The sequence below is a fragment of the Oncorhynchus masou genome, chromosome 23 (genome assembly GCF_036934945.1).
Source record: "Oncorhynchus masou masou isolate Uvic2021 chromosome 23, UVic_Omas_1.1, whole genome shotgun sequence".
Classification (NCBI taxonomy): domain Eukaryota; kingdom Metazoa; phylum Chordata; class Actinopteri; order Salmoniformes; family Salmonidae; genus Oncorhynchus; species Oncorhynchus masou.
Window position 1 is genome coordinate 51,310,881 of NC_088234.1, and position 13,630 is coordinate 51,324,510.

Genomic DNA, 13,630 nt, shown 5'->3' on the forward strand with positions numbered 1-13,630 from the left:
CTCACTCAAACCCTGCAAATGGCTTTTCTTACCTGCTCCAAAATGTCAATGAATAAGTGTGTGGTGCTACTGAATGTATCCGGAGTATTTTCAGATTTCATTATTGAACAAAAAACTGTTAAAATACTGGGAAAGGTACAGCACATGTAAAATGCACATCAAATCAACAGTGTGATGTTTGGATTCCGTCTTGTGAACTGTGGTGTCCTCACCTTTGGTCTGATAAGGACAGGGGAAATGAGAGGCGCGATAGAGAGGAGGGAAGAAGGGAGAGAGGAGGGAGTCAGTTCATGAATAAGGCGAGACAGGAGGGAAGTTGCGCGATGACGGCATGTACACGCGCGCCACAGGAAGGGCTCTGTGTGCTGTGGCATACGGCTGCTTCTCCCCGCCTCTCTGCCTGGGGAACGAGGGGGCAGGAGATACGAAGGAGAAAAGCAGGAACTCATACTTACACACCTGTACACATGGTACAAACAGACGAACTGAGTCCGAGACCGACAGACAACAGACACAGTGGTGAACAAACACACAAACGTGTACTATTCATGAGCATGACCTTTTACTGTCTGCGCGCGCAGGCAGGCGCACGCACACACACACACACACACACACGGTCAATTTACTAGGGCCGAGACAAATGAAGGTGACAGGCAGGCGGCTCTGGAGCGTTGCAATATGTATCTGTGAGGCTATAAATACCCAGGCATTTGCATGTGGCCCAAAAACGAGCATTTTCCCAACGTTGGATGTGTGTTTCTGTCTGACTGCCTTCTGGATCAGTAGTGATATAAGAGTAGGAGAGGGAGGGAGGGAGGGAGGGAGGGGGAGGGAGGGAGGGAGGGAGGGAGGGAGGGAGGGAGGGAGGGAGGGAGGGAGGGAGGGAGGGAGGGAGGGAGGGAGGGAGGGAGGGAGGGAGGGGTGTGTGCCTGTGTGTCTGGTCAATGTGGAGGGAATAAAGAGATGGTAGTGGAAGAAAATCAGCAGGGACTGTACATGTCCTTACAGTGGACACAGACAGGCACACAACACACACAGATCTGTGCATGGCTGGACTCCCACACCAGTATCCATGTTACACTCCCCTCCGTTCATTCTCCACAAAGCTGTGAATTAGAAGTGGCATTTCCATTCAACAGCCTCGTCCCACCGTGTCAGTATTCATATACTTCTACATTCAGACCCTCAAATACTTAGCAGCGTGTGTTCCAGCCTGCCCGAATCTGGCAGAACACACACACACTACCCCCCTCTGATACACCATCTGTAGCCGACAATCCTACTGAGCAGAAGGTTGTGTGTGTATGTAACACGTCTGTATGTGTACGGGGGGGTTATTTTACTGAACCCAGACCTGGCCAGGGAAGAGAGAGAGGGGGGGGGGTTATTTTACTGAACACAGACCTGTCCAGTGAAGAGAGAGGGAGGGGGGGGTTATTTTACTGAACACAGACCTGGCCAGGGAAGAGAGAGGGAGGGGGGTTATTTTACTGAACACAGACCTGGCCAGGGAAGAGAGAGGGAGGGGGGGTTATTTTACTGAACACAGACCTGGCCAGGGAAGAGAGAGGGGGGGGGGGTTATTTTACTGAACACAGACCTGGCCAGGGAAGAGAGAGGGAGGGGGGGTTATTTTACTGAACACAGACCTGGCCAGGGAAGAGAGAGGGGGGTTATTTTACTGAACACAGACCTGGCCAGGGAAGAGAGAGGGGGGGTTATTTTACTGAACACAGACCTGGCCAGGGAAGAGAGAGATGGAGGGGGGGTTATTTTACTGAACACAGACCTTGCCAGGGAAGAGAGAGATGGAGGGGGCGTTATTTTACTGAACACAGACCTTGCCAGGGAAGAGAGAGGTGGGGGGGGTTATTTTACTGAACACAGACCTGGCCAGGGAAGAGAGAGATGGAGGGGGGGTTATTTTACTGAACACAGACCTTGCCAGGGAAGAGAGAGATGGAGGGGGCGTTATTTTACTGAACACAGACCTTGCCAGGGAAGAGAGAGATGGAGGGGGCGTTATTTTACTGAACACAGACCTTGCCAGGGAAGAGAGAGGTGGGGGGGGGGGGGGTTATTTTACTGAACCCAGACCTGTCCAGGGAAGAGAGAGGGGGGGTTATTTTACTGAACACAGACCTGGCCAGGAAAGAGAGAGATGGAGGGGGTTATTTTACTGAACACAGATCTTGCCAGGGAAGAGAGAGGTGGGGGGGGGGTTATTTTACTGAACCCAGACCTGTCCAGGGAAGAGAGAGGGGGGTTATTTTACTGAACACAGACCTGGCCAGGGAAGAGAGAGAGGGGGGGGGGTATTTTACTGAACACAGAACAGGCCAGGGAAGAGAGAGGGAGGGGGCGGGTTATTTTACTGAACACAGACCTGGCCAGGGAAGAGAGAGGGAGGGGGCGGGTTATTTTACTGAACACAGACCTGGCCAGGGAAGAGAGAGGGGGGGTTATTTTACTGAACACAGACCTGGCCAGGGAAGAGAGAGGGGGGGTTATTTTACTGAACACAGAAATGGCCAGAGAAGAGAGAGGTGGGGGGGGGTTATTTTACTGAACACAGACCTGGCCAGGGAAGAGAGAGGGAGGGGGGTTATTTTACTGAACACAGACCTGGCCAGGGAAGAGAGAGGGAGGGGGGGTTATTTTACTGAACACAGACCTGGCCAGAGAAGAGAGAGGGAGGGGGGTTATTTTACTGAACACAGACCTGGCCAGAGAAGAGAGAGAGAGAGGGGGGGTTATTTTACTGAACACAGACCTGGCCAGGGAAGAGAGGGAGGGGGGGTTATTTTACTGAACACAGGCCTGGCCAGAGAAGAGAGAGAGAGAGGGGGGGGGTTATTTTACTGAACACAGACCTGGCCAGGGAAGAGAGAGAGAGAGAGGGGGGGGGTTATTTTACTGAACACAGACCTGGCCAGGGAAGAGAGAGAGAGGGGGGGGGTAATTTACTGGGGATAACACAAATCCCAGGTCATGGAGATCTGTAATCACATTTTCAGAATTGACATACTGGAGATAGATCACACCAGAATCCTGGTTGATAGTGGAGGGAAAGCAGATCAACGCTGTCTAACGTATGGCTGTGTGTTTGTGGGTGTGTGTACCACAGCTCAAACCAGTAGCACAAACCAACCATAGGCAGCCAGTAGGGAAGTGTGTATTCATGTGTATTCTTTCGTTGTGTGTCTGGATTCTTCCATGTGTGAAGCAGTGCAGATGTGTTGTGTGTGTCCTACATGAACATAATACAGACAGGGAGGGAGAGACAGTGAGGGGAAAGGAAGGGGAGCGGGGAAGGAAAGAGGAAGCAAGGAGGGAGGAAGGAGGATTGGCGAGAAGGAGGAGAGGGGAGGGGCTGAGAGAGAGAAGGCAGATTGGGGTTGGTAACAGCAGTAGTTAGAGATGCTGGAACCAACCACCCATAATTGCTCTTCATGCTCAGAGTCAGGTCTGTGCTGTGTCCATGCTCAGAGTCAGGACTGTGCTGTGTCCATGCTCAGAGTCAGGACTGTGCTGTGTCCATGCTCAGAGTCAGGGCTGTGCTGTGTCCATGCTCAGAGTCAGGACTGTGCTGTGTCCATGCTCAGAGTCAGGACTGTGCTGTGTTCATGCTCAGAGTCAGGGCTGTGCTGTGTCCATGCTCAGAGTCAGGGCTGTGCTGTGTCCATGCTCAGAGTCAGGACTGTGCTGTGTCCATGCTCAGAGTCAGGGCTGTGCTGTGTCCATGCTCAGAGTCAGGGCTGTGCTGTGTCCATGCTCAGAGTCAGGACTGTGCTGTGTCCATGCTCAGAGTCAGGACTGTGCTGTGTCCATGCTCAGAGTCAGGTCTGTGCTGTGTCCATGCTCAGAGTCAGGTCTGTGCTGTGTCCATGCTCAGAGTCAGGACTGTGCTGTGTTCATGCTCAGAGTCAGGACTGTGCTGTGTCCATGCTCAGAGTCAGGACTGTGCTGTGTCCATGCTCAGAGTCAGGTCTGTGCTGTGTTCATGCTCAGAGTCAGGACTGTGCTGTGTCCATGCTCAGAGTCAGGACTGTGCTGTGTCCATGCTCAGAGTCAGGACTGTGCTGTGTCGGCGTACAGCCGGTGTATGCTCTGAGCCGTGAAACAAGAAAGGGGAGATGTGTGTGTGTGTGTCTCGGCAGTGAAGAGCCAAGGGAGTATGGAAGTGGGATGAAGGGGGGTGGGGGAATGACTGTGGCACCTATCAAACACACCTCATTCACAAAAGCTTTATTTAACCATCACTCCATCTCTCGTTCTCCACTGCTGTTCTCAGACTGGGAGACGGCTGAGAGAAGAAAATATCCTGTGTGGCTCCTCTCTCTTCCTCAGTCTCTGTACCATGGTCAGACTACCCTCTCTCTTCCTGTCTCTGTACCATGGTCAGACTACCCTCTCTCTTCCTCAGTCTCTGTACCATGGTCAGACTACCCTCTCTCTTCCTGTCTCTGTACCATGTTCAGACTACCCTCTCTCTTCCTGTCTCTGTACCATGGTCAGACTACCCTCTCTCTTCCTCAGTCTCTGTACCATGGTCAGACTACCCTCTCTCTTCCTGTCTCTGTACCATGGTCAGACTACCCTCTCTCTTCCTGTCTCTGTACCATGGTCAGACTACCCTCTCTCTTCCTGTCTCTGTACCATGTTCAGACTACCCTCTCTCTTCCTCAGTCTCTGTACCATGGTCAGACTACCCTCTCTCTTCCTGTCTCTGTACCATGTTCAGACTACCTCTCTCTTCCTCAGTCTCTGTACCATGGTCAGACTACCCTCTCTCTTCCTGTCTCTGTACCATGGTCAGACTACCCTCTCTCTTCCTGTCTCTGTACCATGTTCAGACTACCCTCTCTCTTCCTCAGTCTCTGTACCATGTTCAGACTACCCTCTCTCTTCCTCAGTCTGTGTACCATGTTCAGACTACCCTCTCTCTTCCTCAGTCTGTGTACCATGGTCAGACTACCCTCTCTCTTCCTCAGTCTGTGTACCATGTTCAGACTACCCTCTCTCTTCCTCAGTCTCTGTACCATGGTCAGACTACCCTCTCTCTTCCTGTCTCTGTACCATGTTCAGACTACCCTCTCTCTTCCTCAGTCTCTGTACCATGTTCAGACTACCCTCTCTCTTCCTGTCTCTGTACCATGGTCAGACTACCCTCTCTCTTCCTGTCTCTGTACCATGGTCAGACTACCCTCTCTCTTCCTGTCTCTGTACCATGGTCAGACTACCCTCTCTCTTCCTGTCTCTGTACCATGTTCAGACTACCCTCTCTCTTCCTGTCTCTGTACCATGTTCAGACTACCCTCTCTCTTCCTGTCTCTGTACCATGTTCAGACTACCCTCTCTCTTCCTGTCTCTGTACCATGTTCAGACTACCCTCTCTCTTCCTGTCTCTGTACCATGTTCAGACTACCCTCTCTCTTCCTGTCTCTGTACCATGTTCAGACTACCCTCTCTCTTCCTGTCTCTGTACCATGTTCAGACTACCCTCTCTCTTCCTGTCTCTGTACCATGTTCAGACTACCCTCTCTTCCTGTCTCTGTACCATGTTCAGACTACCCTCTCTCTTCCTCAGTCTCTGTACCATGGTCAGACTACCCTCTCTCTTCCTGTCTCTGTACCATGTTCAGACTACCCTCTCTCTTCCTCAGTCTCTGTACCATGGTCAGACTACCCTCTCTCTTCCTGTCTCTGTACCATGTTCAGACTACCCTCTCTCTTCCTCAGTCTCTGTACCATGTTCAGACTACCCTCTCTCTTCCTCAGTCTCTGTACCATGGTCAGACTACCCTCTATCTTTCTGTCTCTGTACCATGGTCAGACTACCCTCTCTCTTCCTCAGTCTCTGTACCATGGTCAGACTACCCTCTCTCTTCCTCAGTCTCTGTACCATGGTCAGACTACCCTCTCTCTTCCTCAGTCTCTGTACCATGTTCAGACTACCCTCTCTCTTCCTCAGTCTCTGTACCATGGTCAGACTACCCTCTCTCTTCCTCAGTCTCTGTACCATGGTCAGACTACCCTCTATCTTTCTGTCTCTGTACCATGGTCAGACTACCCTCTCTCTTCCTCAGTCCCTGTACCATGTTCAGACTACCCTCTCTCTTCCTCAGTCTCTGTACCATGGTCAGACTACCCTCTCTCTTCCTCAGTCTCTGTACCATGGTCAGACTACCCTCTCTCTTCCTGTCTCTGTACCATGGTCAGACTACCCTCTCTCTTCCTCAGTCTCTGTACCATGGTCAGACTACCCTCTCTCTTCCTCAGTCTCTGTACCATGTTCAGACTACCCTCTCTCTTCCTGTCTCTGTACCATGTTCAGACTACCCTCTCTCTTCCTCAGTCTCTGTACCATGGTCAGACTACCCTCTCTCTTCCTCAGTCTCTGTACCATGTTCAGACTACCCTCTCTCTTCCTGTCTCTGTACCATGGTCAGACAACCCTCTCTCTTCCTCAGTCTCTGTACCATGGTCAGACTACCCTCTCTCTTCCTGTCTCTGTACCATGTTCAGACTACCCTCTCTCTTCCTGTCTCTGTACCATGTTCAGACTACCCTCTCTCTTCCTCAGTCTCTGTACCATGGTCAGACTACCCTCTCTCTTCCTCAGTCTCTGTACCATGGTCAGACTACCCTCTCTCTTCCTGTCTCTGTACCATGGTCAGACTACCCTCTCTCTTCCGGTCTCTGTACCATGGTCAGACTACCCTCTCTCTTCCTCAGTCTCTGTACCATGTTCAGACTACGCTCTCTCTTCCTCAGTCTCTGTACCATGGTCAGACTACCCTCTCTCTTCCTCAGTCTCTGTACCATGTTCAGACTACCCTCTCTCTTCCTCAGTCTCTGTACCATGGTCAGACTACCCTCTCTCTTCCTGTCTCTGTACCATGTTCAGACTACCCTCTCTCTTCCTCAGTCTCTGTACCATGTTCAGACTACCCTCTCTCTTCCTCAGTCTCTGTACCATGGTCAGACTACCCTCTCTCTTCCTCAGTCTCTGTACCATGTTCAGACTACCCTCTCTCTTCCTGTCTCTGTACCATGTTCAGACTACCCTCTCTCTTCCTGTCTCTGTACCATGGTCAGACTACCCTCTCTCTTCCTGTCTCTGTACCATGTTCAGACTACCCTCTCTCTTCCTCAGTCTCTGTACCATGTTCAGACTACCCTCTCTCTTCCTCAGTCTCTGTACCATGGTCAGACTACCCTCTCTCTTCCTCAGTCTCTGTACCATGTTCAGACTACCCTCTCTCTTCCTCAGTCTCTGTACCATGGTCAGACTACCTCTCTCTTCCTCAGTCTCTGTACCATGTTCAGACTACCCTCTCTCTTCCTCAGTCTCTGTACCATGGTCAGACTACCCTCTCTCTTCCTCAGTCTCTGTACCATGGTCAGACTACCCTCTATCTTTCTGTCTCTGTACCATGGTCAGACTACCCTCTCTCTTCCTCAGTCTCTGTACCATGTTCAGACTACCCTCTCTCTTCCTCAGTCTCTGTACCATGGTCAGACTACCCTCTCTCTTCCTCAGTCTCTGTACCATGGTCAGACTACCCTCTCTCTTCCTGTCTCTGTACCATGGTCAGACTACCCTCTCTCTTCCGGTCTCTGTACCATGGTCAGACTACCCTCTCTCTTCCTCAGTCTCTGTACCATGTTCAGACTACCCTCTCTCTTCCGGTCTCTGTACCATGGTCAGACTACCCTCTCTCTTCCGGTCTCTGTACCATGGTCAGACTACCCTCTCTCTTCCTCAGTCTCTGTACCATGTTCAGACTACCCTCTCTCTTCCTCAGTCTCTGTACCATGTTCAGACTACCCTCTCTCTTCCTCAGTCTCTGTACCATGGTCAGACTAACCTCTCTCTTCCTCAGTCTCTGTACCATGTTCAGACTACCCTCTCTCTTCCTCAGTCTCTGTACCATGTTCAGACTACCCTCTCTCTTCCTTAGTCTCTGTACCATGGTCAGACTACCCTCTCTCTTCCTCAGTCTCTGTACCATGGTCAGACTACCCTCTCTCTTCCTGTCTCTGTACCATGTTCAGACTACCCTCTCTCTTCCTGTCTCTGTACCATGTTCAGACTACCCTCTCTCTTCCTCAGTCTCTGTACCATGGTCAGACTACCCTCTCTCTTCCTCAGTCTCTGTACCATGGTCAGACTACCCTCTCTCTTCCTGTCTCTGTACCATGGTCAGACTACCCTCTCTCTTCCGGTCTCTGTACCATGTTCAGACTACCCTCTCTCTTCCTGTCTCTGTACCATGTTCAGACTACCCTCTCTCTTCCTCAGTCTCTGTACCATGGTCAGACTACCCTCTCTCTTCCTCAGTCTCTGTACCATGGTCAGACTACCCTCTCTCTTCCTCAGTCTCTGTACCATGGTCAGACTACGCTCTCACTTCCTCAGTCTCTGTACCATGTTCAGACTACGCTCTCTCTTCCTCAGTCTCTGTACCATGGTCAGACTACCCTCTCTCTTCCTCAGTCTCTGTACCATGTTCAGACTACCCTCTCTCTTCCTCAGTCTCTGTACCATGTTCAGACTACCCTCTCTCTTCCTGTCTCTGTACCATGGTCAGACTACCCTCTCTCTTCCTCAGTCTCTGTACCATGGTCAGACTACCCTCTCTCTTCCTCAGTCTCTGTACCATGTTCAGACTACCCTCTCTCTTCCTGTCTCTGTACCATGGTCAGACTACCCTCTCTCTTCCTGTCTCTGTACCATGTTCAGACTACCCTCTCTCTTCCTCAGTCTCTGTACCATGTTCAGACTACCCTCTCTCTTCCTGTCTCTGTACCATGTTCAGACTACCCTCTCTCTTCCTGTCTCTGTACCATGGTCAGACTACCCTCTCTCTTCCTGTCTCTGTACCATGTTCAGACTACCCTCTCTCTTCCTCAGTCTCTGTACCATGTTCAGACTACCCTCTCTCTTCCTCAGTCTCTGTACCATGGTCAGACTACCCTTTCTCTTCCTCAGTCTCTGTACCATGTTCAGACTACCCTCTCTCTTCCTCAGTCTCTGTACCATGTTCAGACTACCCTCTCTCTTCCTCAGTCTCTGTACCATGGTCAGACTACCCTCTCTCTTCCTCAGTCTCTGTACCATGTTCAGACTACCCTCTCTCTTCCTGTCTCTGTACCATGGTCAGACTACCCTCTCTCTTCCTCAGTCTCTGTACCATGGTCAGACTACCCTCTCTCTTCCCTCTCTAGTGGTAATATCCACAGATACATTGGAGCCGTGTCCTTTCATCTGACAGGCCTTAACTAACCAACAGTGTCAGTTGTAACTGGGGAGCTGGGGACAGGGACACACAGTGGAATTAACATAATACACTGACCTCTCTCCATCTCTCGGAGGATATGGAATGTGGGACTAGACTGCACATTCAAATGTTTGTCTGTTATGTGTGTGTGTGTGTGTGTTCTTACTGCAGAGGAACACAAAACCCCGCACTCCAGTCTGTCTTCACTGACTTCAATTGTATCCACAGGGGAGAGGGCATAGGCTGACAACACTGGGAGGTGGTCCAGAAGAAGACGTGGTACCTGGGGGTTGTAGTGTGGTGAGAGGTGGTACCTGGGGGTTGTAGTGTGGTGAGAGGTGGTACCTGGGGGTTGTAGTGTGGTGAGAGGTGGTACCCGGGGGTTGTAGTGTGGTGAGAGGTGGTACCCGGGGGTTGTAGTGTGGTGAGAGGTGGTACCCGGGGGTTGTAGTGTGGTGAGAGGTGGTACCCGGGGGTTGTAGTGTGGTGAGAGGTGGTACCCGGGGTTGTAGTGTGGTGGGAGGTGGTACCCGGGGGTTGTGGTGGGAGGTGGTACCCGGGGGTTGTGGTGGGAGGTGGTACCCGGGGGTTGTGGTGGGAGGTGGTACCCGGGGTTGTGGTGGGAGGTGGTACCCGGGGTTGTGGTGAGAGGTGGTACCCGGGGGTTGTGGTGAGAGGTGGTACCCGGGGGTTGTGGTGAGAGGTGGTACCTGGGGGTTGTGGTGAGAGGTGGTATCCGGGGTTGTGGTGAGAGGTGGTACCCGGGGGTTGTGGTGAGAGGTGGTACCCGGGGTTGTGGTGAGAGGTGGTACCCGGGGTTGTGGTGAGAGGTGGTACCCGGGGGTTGTGGTGAGAGGTGGTACCTGGGGGTTGTGGTGAGAGGTGATACCTGGGGGTTGTAGTGTGGTGAGAGGTGGTACCTGGGGGTTGTGGTGGGAGGTGGTACCTGGTGGTTGTGGTGGGAGATGGTACCTGGGGTTGAGGTGGGAGGTGGTACCTGGGGGTTGAGGTGGGAGGTGGTACCTGGGGGTTGTGGTGGGAGGTGGTACCTGGGGGTTGTAGTGTGGTGAGAGGTGGTACCTGGGGGTTGTGGTGGGAGGTGGTACCTGGTGGTTGTGGTGGGAGATGGTACCTGGGGTTGAGGTGGGAGGTGGTACCTGGGGGTTGAGGTGGTACCTGGGGGTTGTGGTGGGAGGTGGTACCTGGGGGTTGTAGTGTGGTGAGAGGTGGTACCTGGGGGTTGTGGTGGGAGGTGGTACCTGGGGTTTGTGGTGGGAGGTGGTACCTGGGGGTTATGGTGGGAGGTGGTACCTGGGGGTTGTGGTGGAGGTGGTACCTGGGGGTTGAGGTGGGAGGTGGTACCTGGGGTTGAGGTGGGAGGTGGTACCTGGGGGTTGAGGTGGGAGGTGGTACCTGGGGGTTGAGGTGGGAGGTGGTACATGGGGGTTGAGGTGAGAGGTGGTACCTGGGGGTTGTGGTGAGAGGTGGTACCTGTGGGTTGAGGTGAGAGGTGGTACCTGTGGGTTGTGGTAAGAGGTGGTACCTGGGGGTTGTGGTAAGAGGTGGTACCTGGGGGTTGTGGTAAGAGGTGGTACCTGGGGGTTGTAGTGTGGTGGGAGGTGGTACCTGAGTGTTGTTGGAGGAGGGCAGAGGGTTGGACACCATTGGACCAAAGATGTCCTCATCACTGACTGGTGCAGCAGAACTGGTTGCAGCTCCACCTGCAGGTGCATCTGAGAGAGAGATAGTAAACATTGACCTGTAGGCAGTATAGATTTTGTGCGTAATCTCATATCCATGTGTGTGTGTGTGTGTGTGTGTGTGTGTGTGTGTGTGTGTGCACATGACTCCTGGGTTATCTATGATGCGCTGCCTATTCCCCTTCCCTCCTCAGATGTAGGAGGATGTCTTGGGAGATTATTTACTTGGGGTTCAGAACCATAATACAATGAAAAAGCCCAGTCAGCCCTCTCCACACAGGTATATGAACATAACTCAATGCTATTTCAAAACAGTCAACTCAGAAACGGCCCATTACTTTCAGGTGGATATGGATTTTCGTTCACAGCGATGTCACTTCTGAAGTTGAAATGGAATTAAATTTCAATTCGTGGATCACAAACTGCCAATTGTTTTCAAGGGCTATTTTTAGAATCATTAATCAGATTTATAAGCTCAATAGACAGACCAAGACAGAGACAGACGACAGAGACAGACAGAGACAGAGACAGACGACAGAGACAGACAGAGACAGACGACAGAGACAGACAGAGACAGACGACAGAGACAGACGACAGAGACAGACAGAGACAGAGACAGACGACAGAGACAGACAGAGACAGACAGAGACAGACAGAGACAGACAGAGACAGCTGGGAGAGAAATAGGGATGCTGACTGATCGTGATCACAGACACATTGCCCATCTACAATCCAGCTGCTCTCCACGACAGGAGGGAAAGCACCATGGGACATTGGGGAGAGAGAGAGAACGAGAGAGACAGGGAAAGAATGAGAATGTGGCGAGAGGAGAAACAGTCCCCCTCCTCAAGAGGTGAGACCATTAGTAGACAATGTACCATTCAGACAGAGAGAAAGAGACATGTATGATGGGGAGTTGGACCAGAGAGCAATATAGAGAGAAAAAATAGAGAGAGAGGTAAGACAGCATGATGGTAGTCTTTATATAACACTATGTTAGAACATCCATAATTTAGCCCTTTAAGTGTGAACAAAATTTAGCCCCTTGAGAGAGAACAGGGAATAATTGAGAGAGAGAGAGAGAGAGAGAGAGAGAGAGAGAGAGAGAGAGAGAGAGAAGAGAAAGAAGCTGTGCATGGTGGGGATTTTGAACAGAGAGGGACAGGGCAATGAAATGAGTGCCACAGGCTCTTCTATCTCTTCCCCACTTGAAAGTAGCCTCCCTTTGTTCCGGGTTCAACTGACCATCTATTATGGGATGGCCACTCTGGGAGCGAGAGCTGAGCGAGCCATGGAAACATACTGCCTCCATCAGGAAGACACATGGTTGATTTTTTTATATTTTTTTTAGACAGACCCAAACCGTCACCCCACCTCCCTGGCCGGACCAGTTTAATTAACACCTCTCACCCTTCTACACGTGCCTCTTTCACTCTGTCATACTCCCCCCTACTAGACACACACAGAGAGCGAGAGTGCTTGATAAAGTGGGGGCATTTAGAGTATCCATTTCTAGGATCTGGGATCTGCTGGTCATGCCTTACCCAGGCCGAGCAGGTCGATGGCCGGCTCGGGGGTCCTCCTGGGATTGGCTCTGGAGTCTGTCTGAAGCTCCGCCTTCTTCTGTGGAAACCGGAAGGAAGAGGGAGAGAGAGAGCAGAGAGAGTCAGCACATAGTCAGAGGTAGAGCATAGCCCTACAATGCAGGTTTACAACAGGATTCCATGCGGTTGGAAAGTTATATTGTTGTAAAAGGCTTGAGCTGAATTAGTGTGCACCATTACTATTCAGTGTCCATCAGTTACTGTCACAAAGTTGAAGGCCCAGTGCAGTCAAAAACTAGATTTTTCAGTGTTTTATACTTTCACACTCTGAGGTTGGATTAATACTGTGCAATTCATTATAAATGTCCTTTTAGTGTAAGGGCTGTTTAAAACCACTGAAATGTCAGCCTGTTTTTGGTGGGACAAAGTTTTGGCCTGCCTGGTGACATCACCAAACGAGTTAATAGACCAATACGAAGGGGAGTTCCAAACCTCTCTGCCAATAACAGCTCGTTTCCAGTCTCACCCTACCTACTCAGACCACTCCCAGACAGTCCTCGCTACATTCTTGCTTGAGAAATTGCTCTTCGCTAAGAAGCTATTTTTGTTTTCAATTAAAATTGTGAAAAACAAAACACAATAAGATACTTCATTGTTACCCAGAAATGATTTGCTACTGAGATAAAAAAAAAACGCTGCATTGGCCCTTTGAGCTAGAGAAAGGCCTACCGTAGTCATTCTGAAACACAGACACACATTGGCAAATGCCATCTCTAGGAATCGGGACTCTGATCGATTGGAATTGGCCTTCACCGCTGATTCTAGTTGGTGATTGGATCTCAGGGCTGTCTCTCGATTGTGATTGGATGTAAGGACTGGCTCTAGATTGTGATTGGATGTAAGGACTGGCTCTAGATTGTGATTGGCAATTCGGCTCTCAGGACTAGGTCAAGTTGTTGTTGACAGCGGATTCCTAACCTGAGGTGAGGCCTGGGAATGATTCAACTCCAGCAACACCAGGCAAACAAAGTGAGCATTGTAATCAACAGCCAAACACTCTCCTCCACGTCCACTATCATCACCTTCACACCTACAGAAG

The 13,630-nt window shown here is 51.1% G+C and overlaps 1 protein-coding gene across 10 annotated transcripts in view; it reads right to left on the bottom strand.

The window, feature by feature from the left end:
• The window catches only part of LOC135511011 (stromal membrane-associated protein 1-like), a 98,749-nt gene that overhangs the window by 6,939 nt on the left and 78,180 nt on the right, over positions 1-13,630 (bottom strand). For all 10 annotated transcript variants that reach the window (XM_064932446.1, XM_064932445.1, XM_064932444.1 and 7 more), the window contains 2 exons: positions 12,532-12,610; positions 10,914-11,020 (listed from right to left, as the gene is read on the bottom strand). In XM_064932446.1, coding sequence (XP_064788518.1) covers positions 10,914-11,020; positions 12,532-12,610 — 186 coding nt within the window. The remainder of the gene's footprint in view (positions 1-10,913; positions 11,021-12,531; positions 12,611-13,630) is intronic.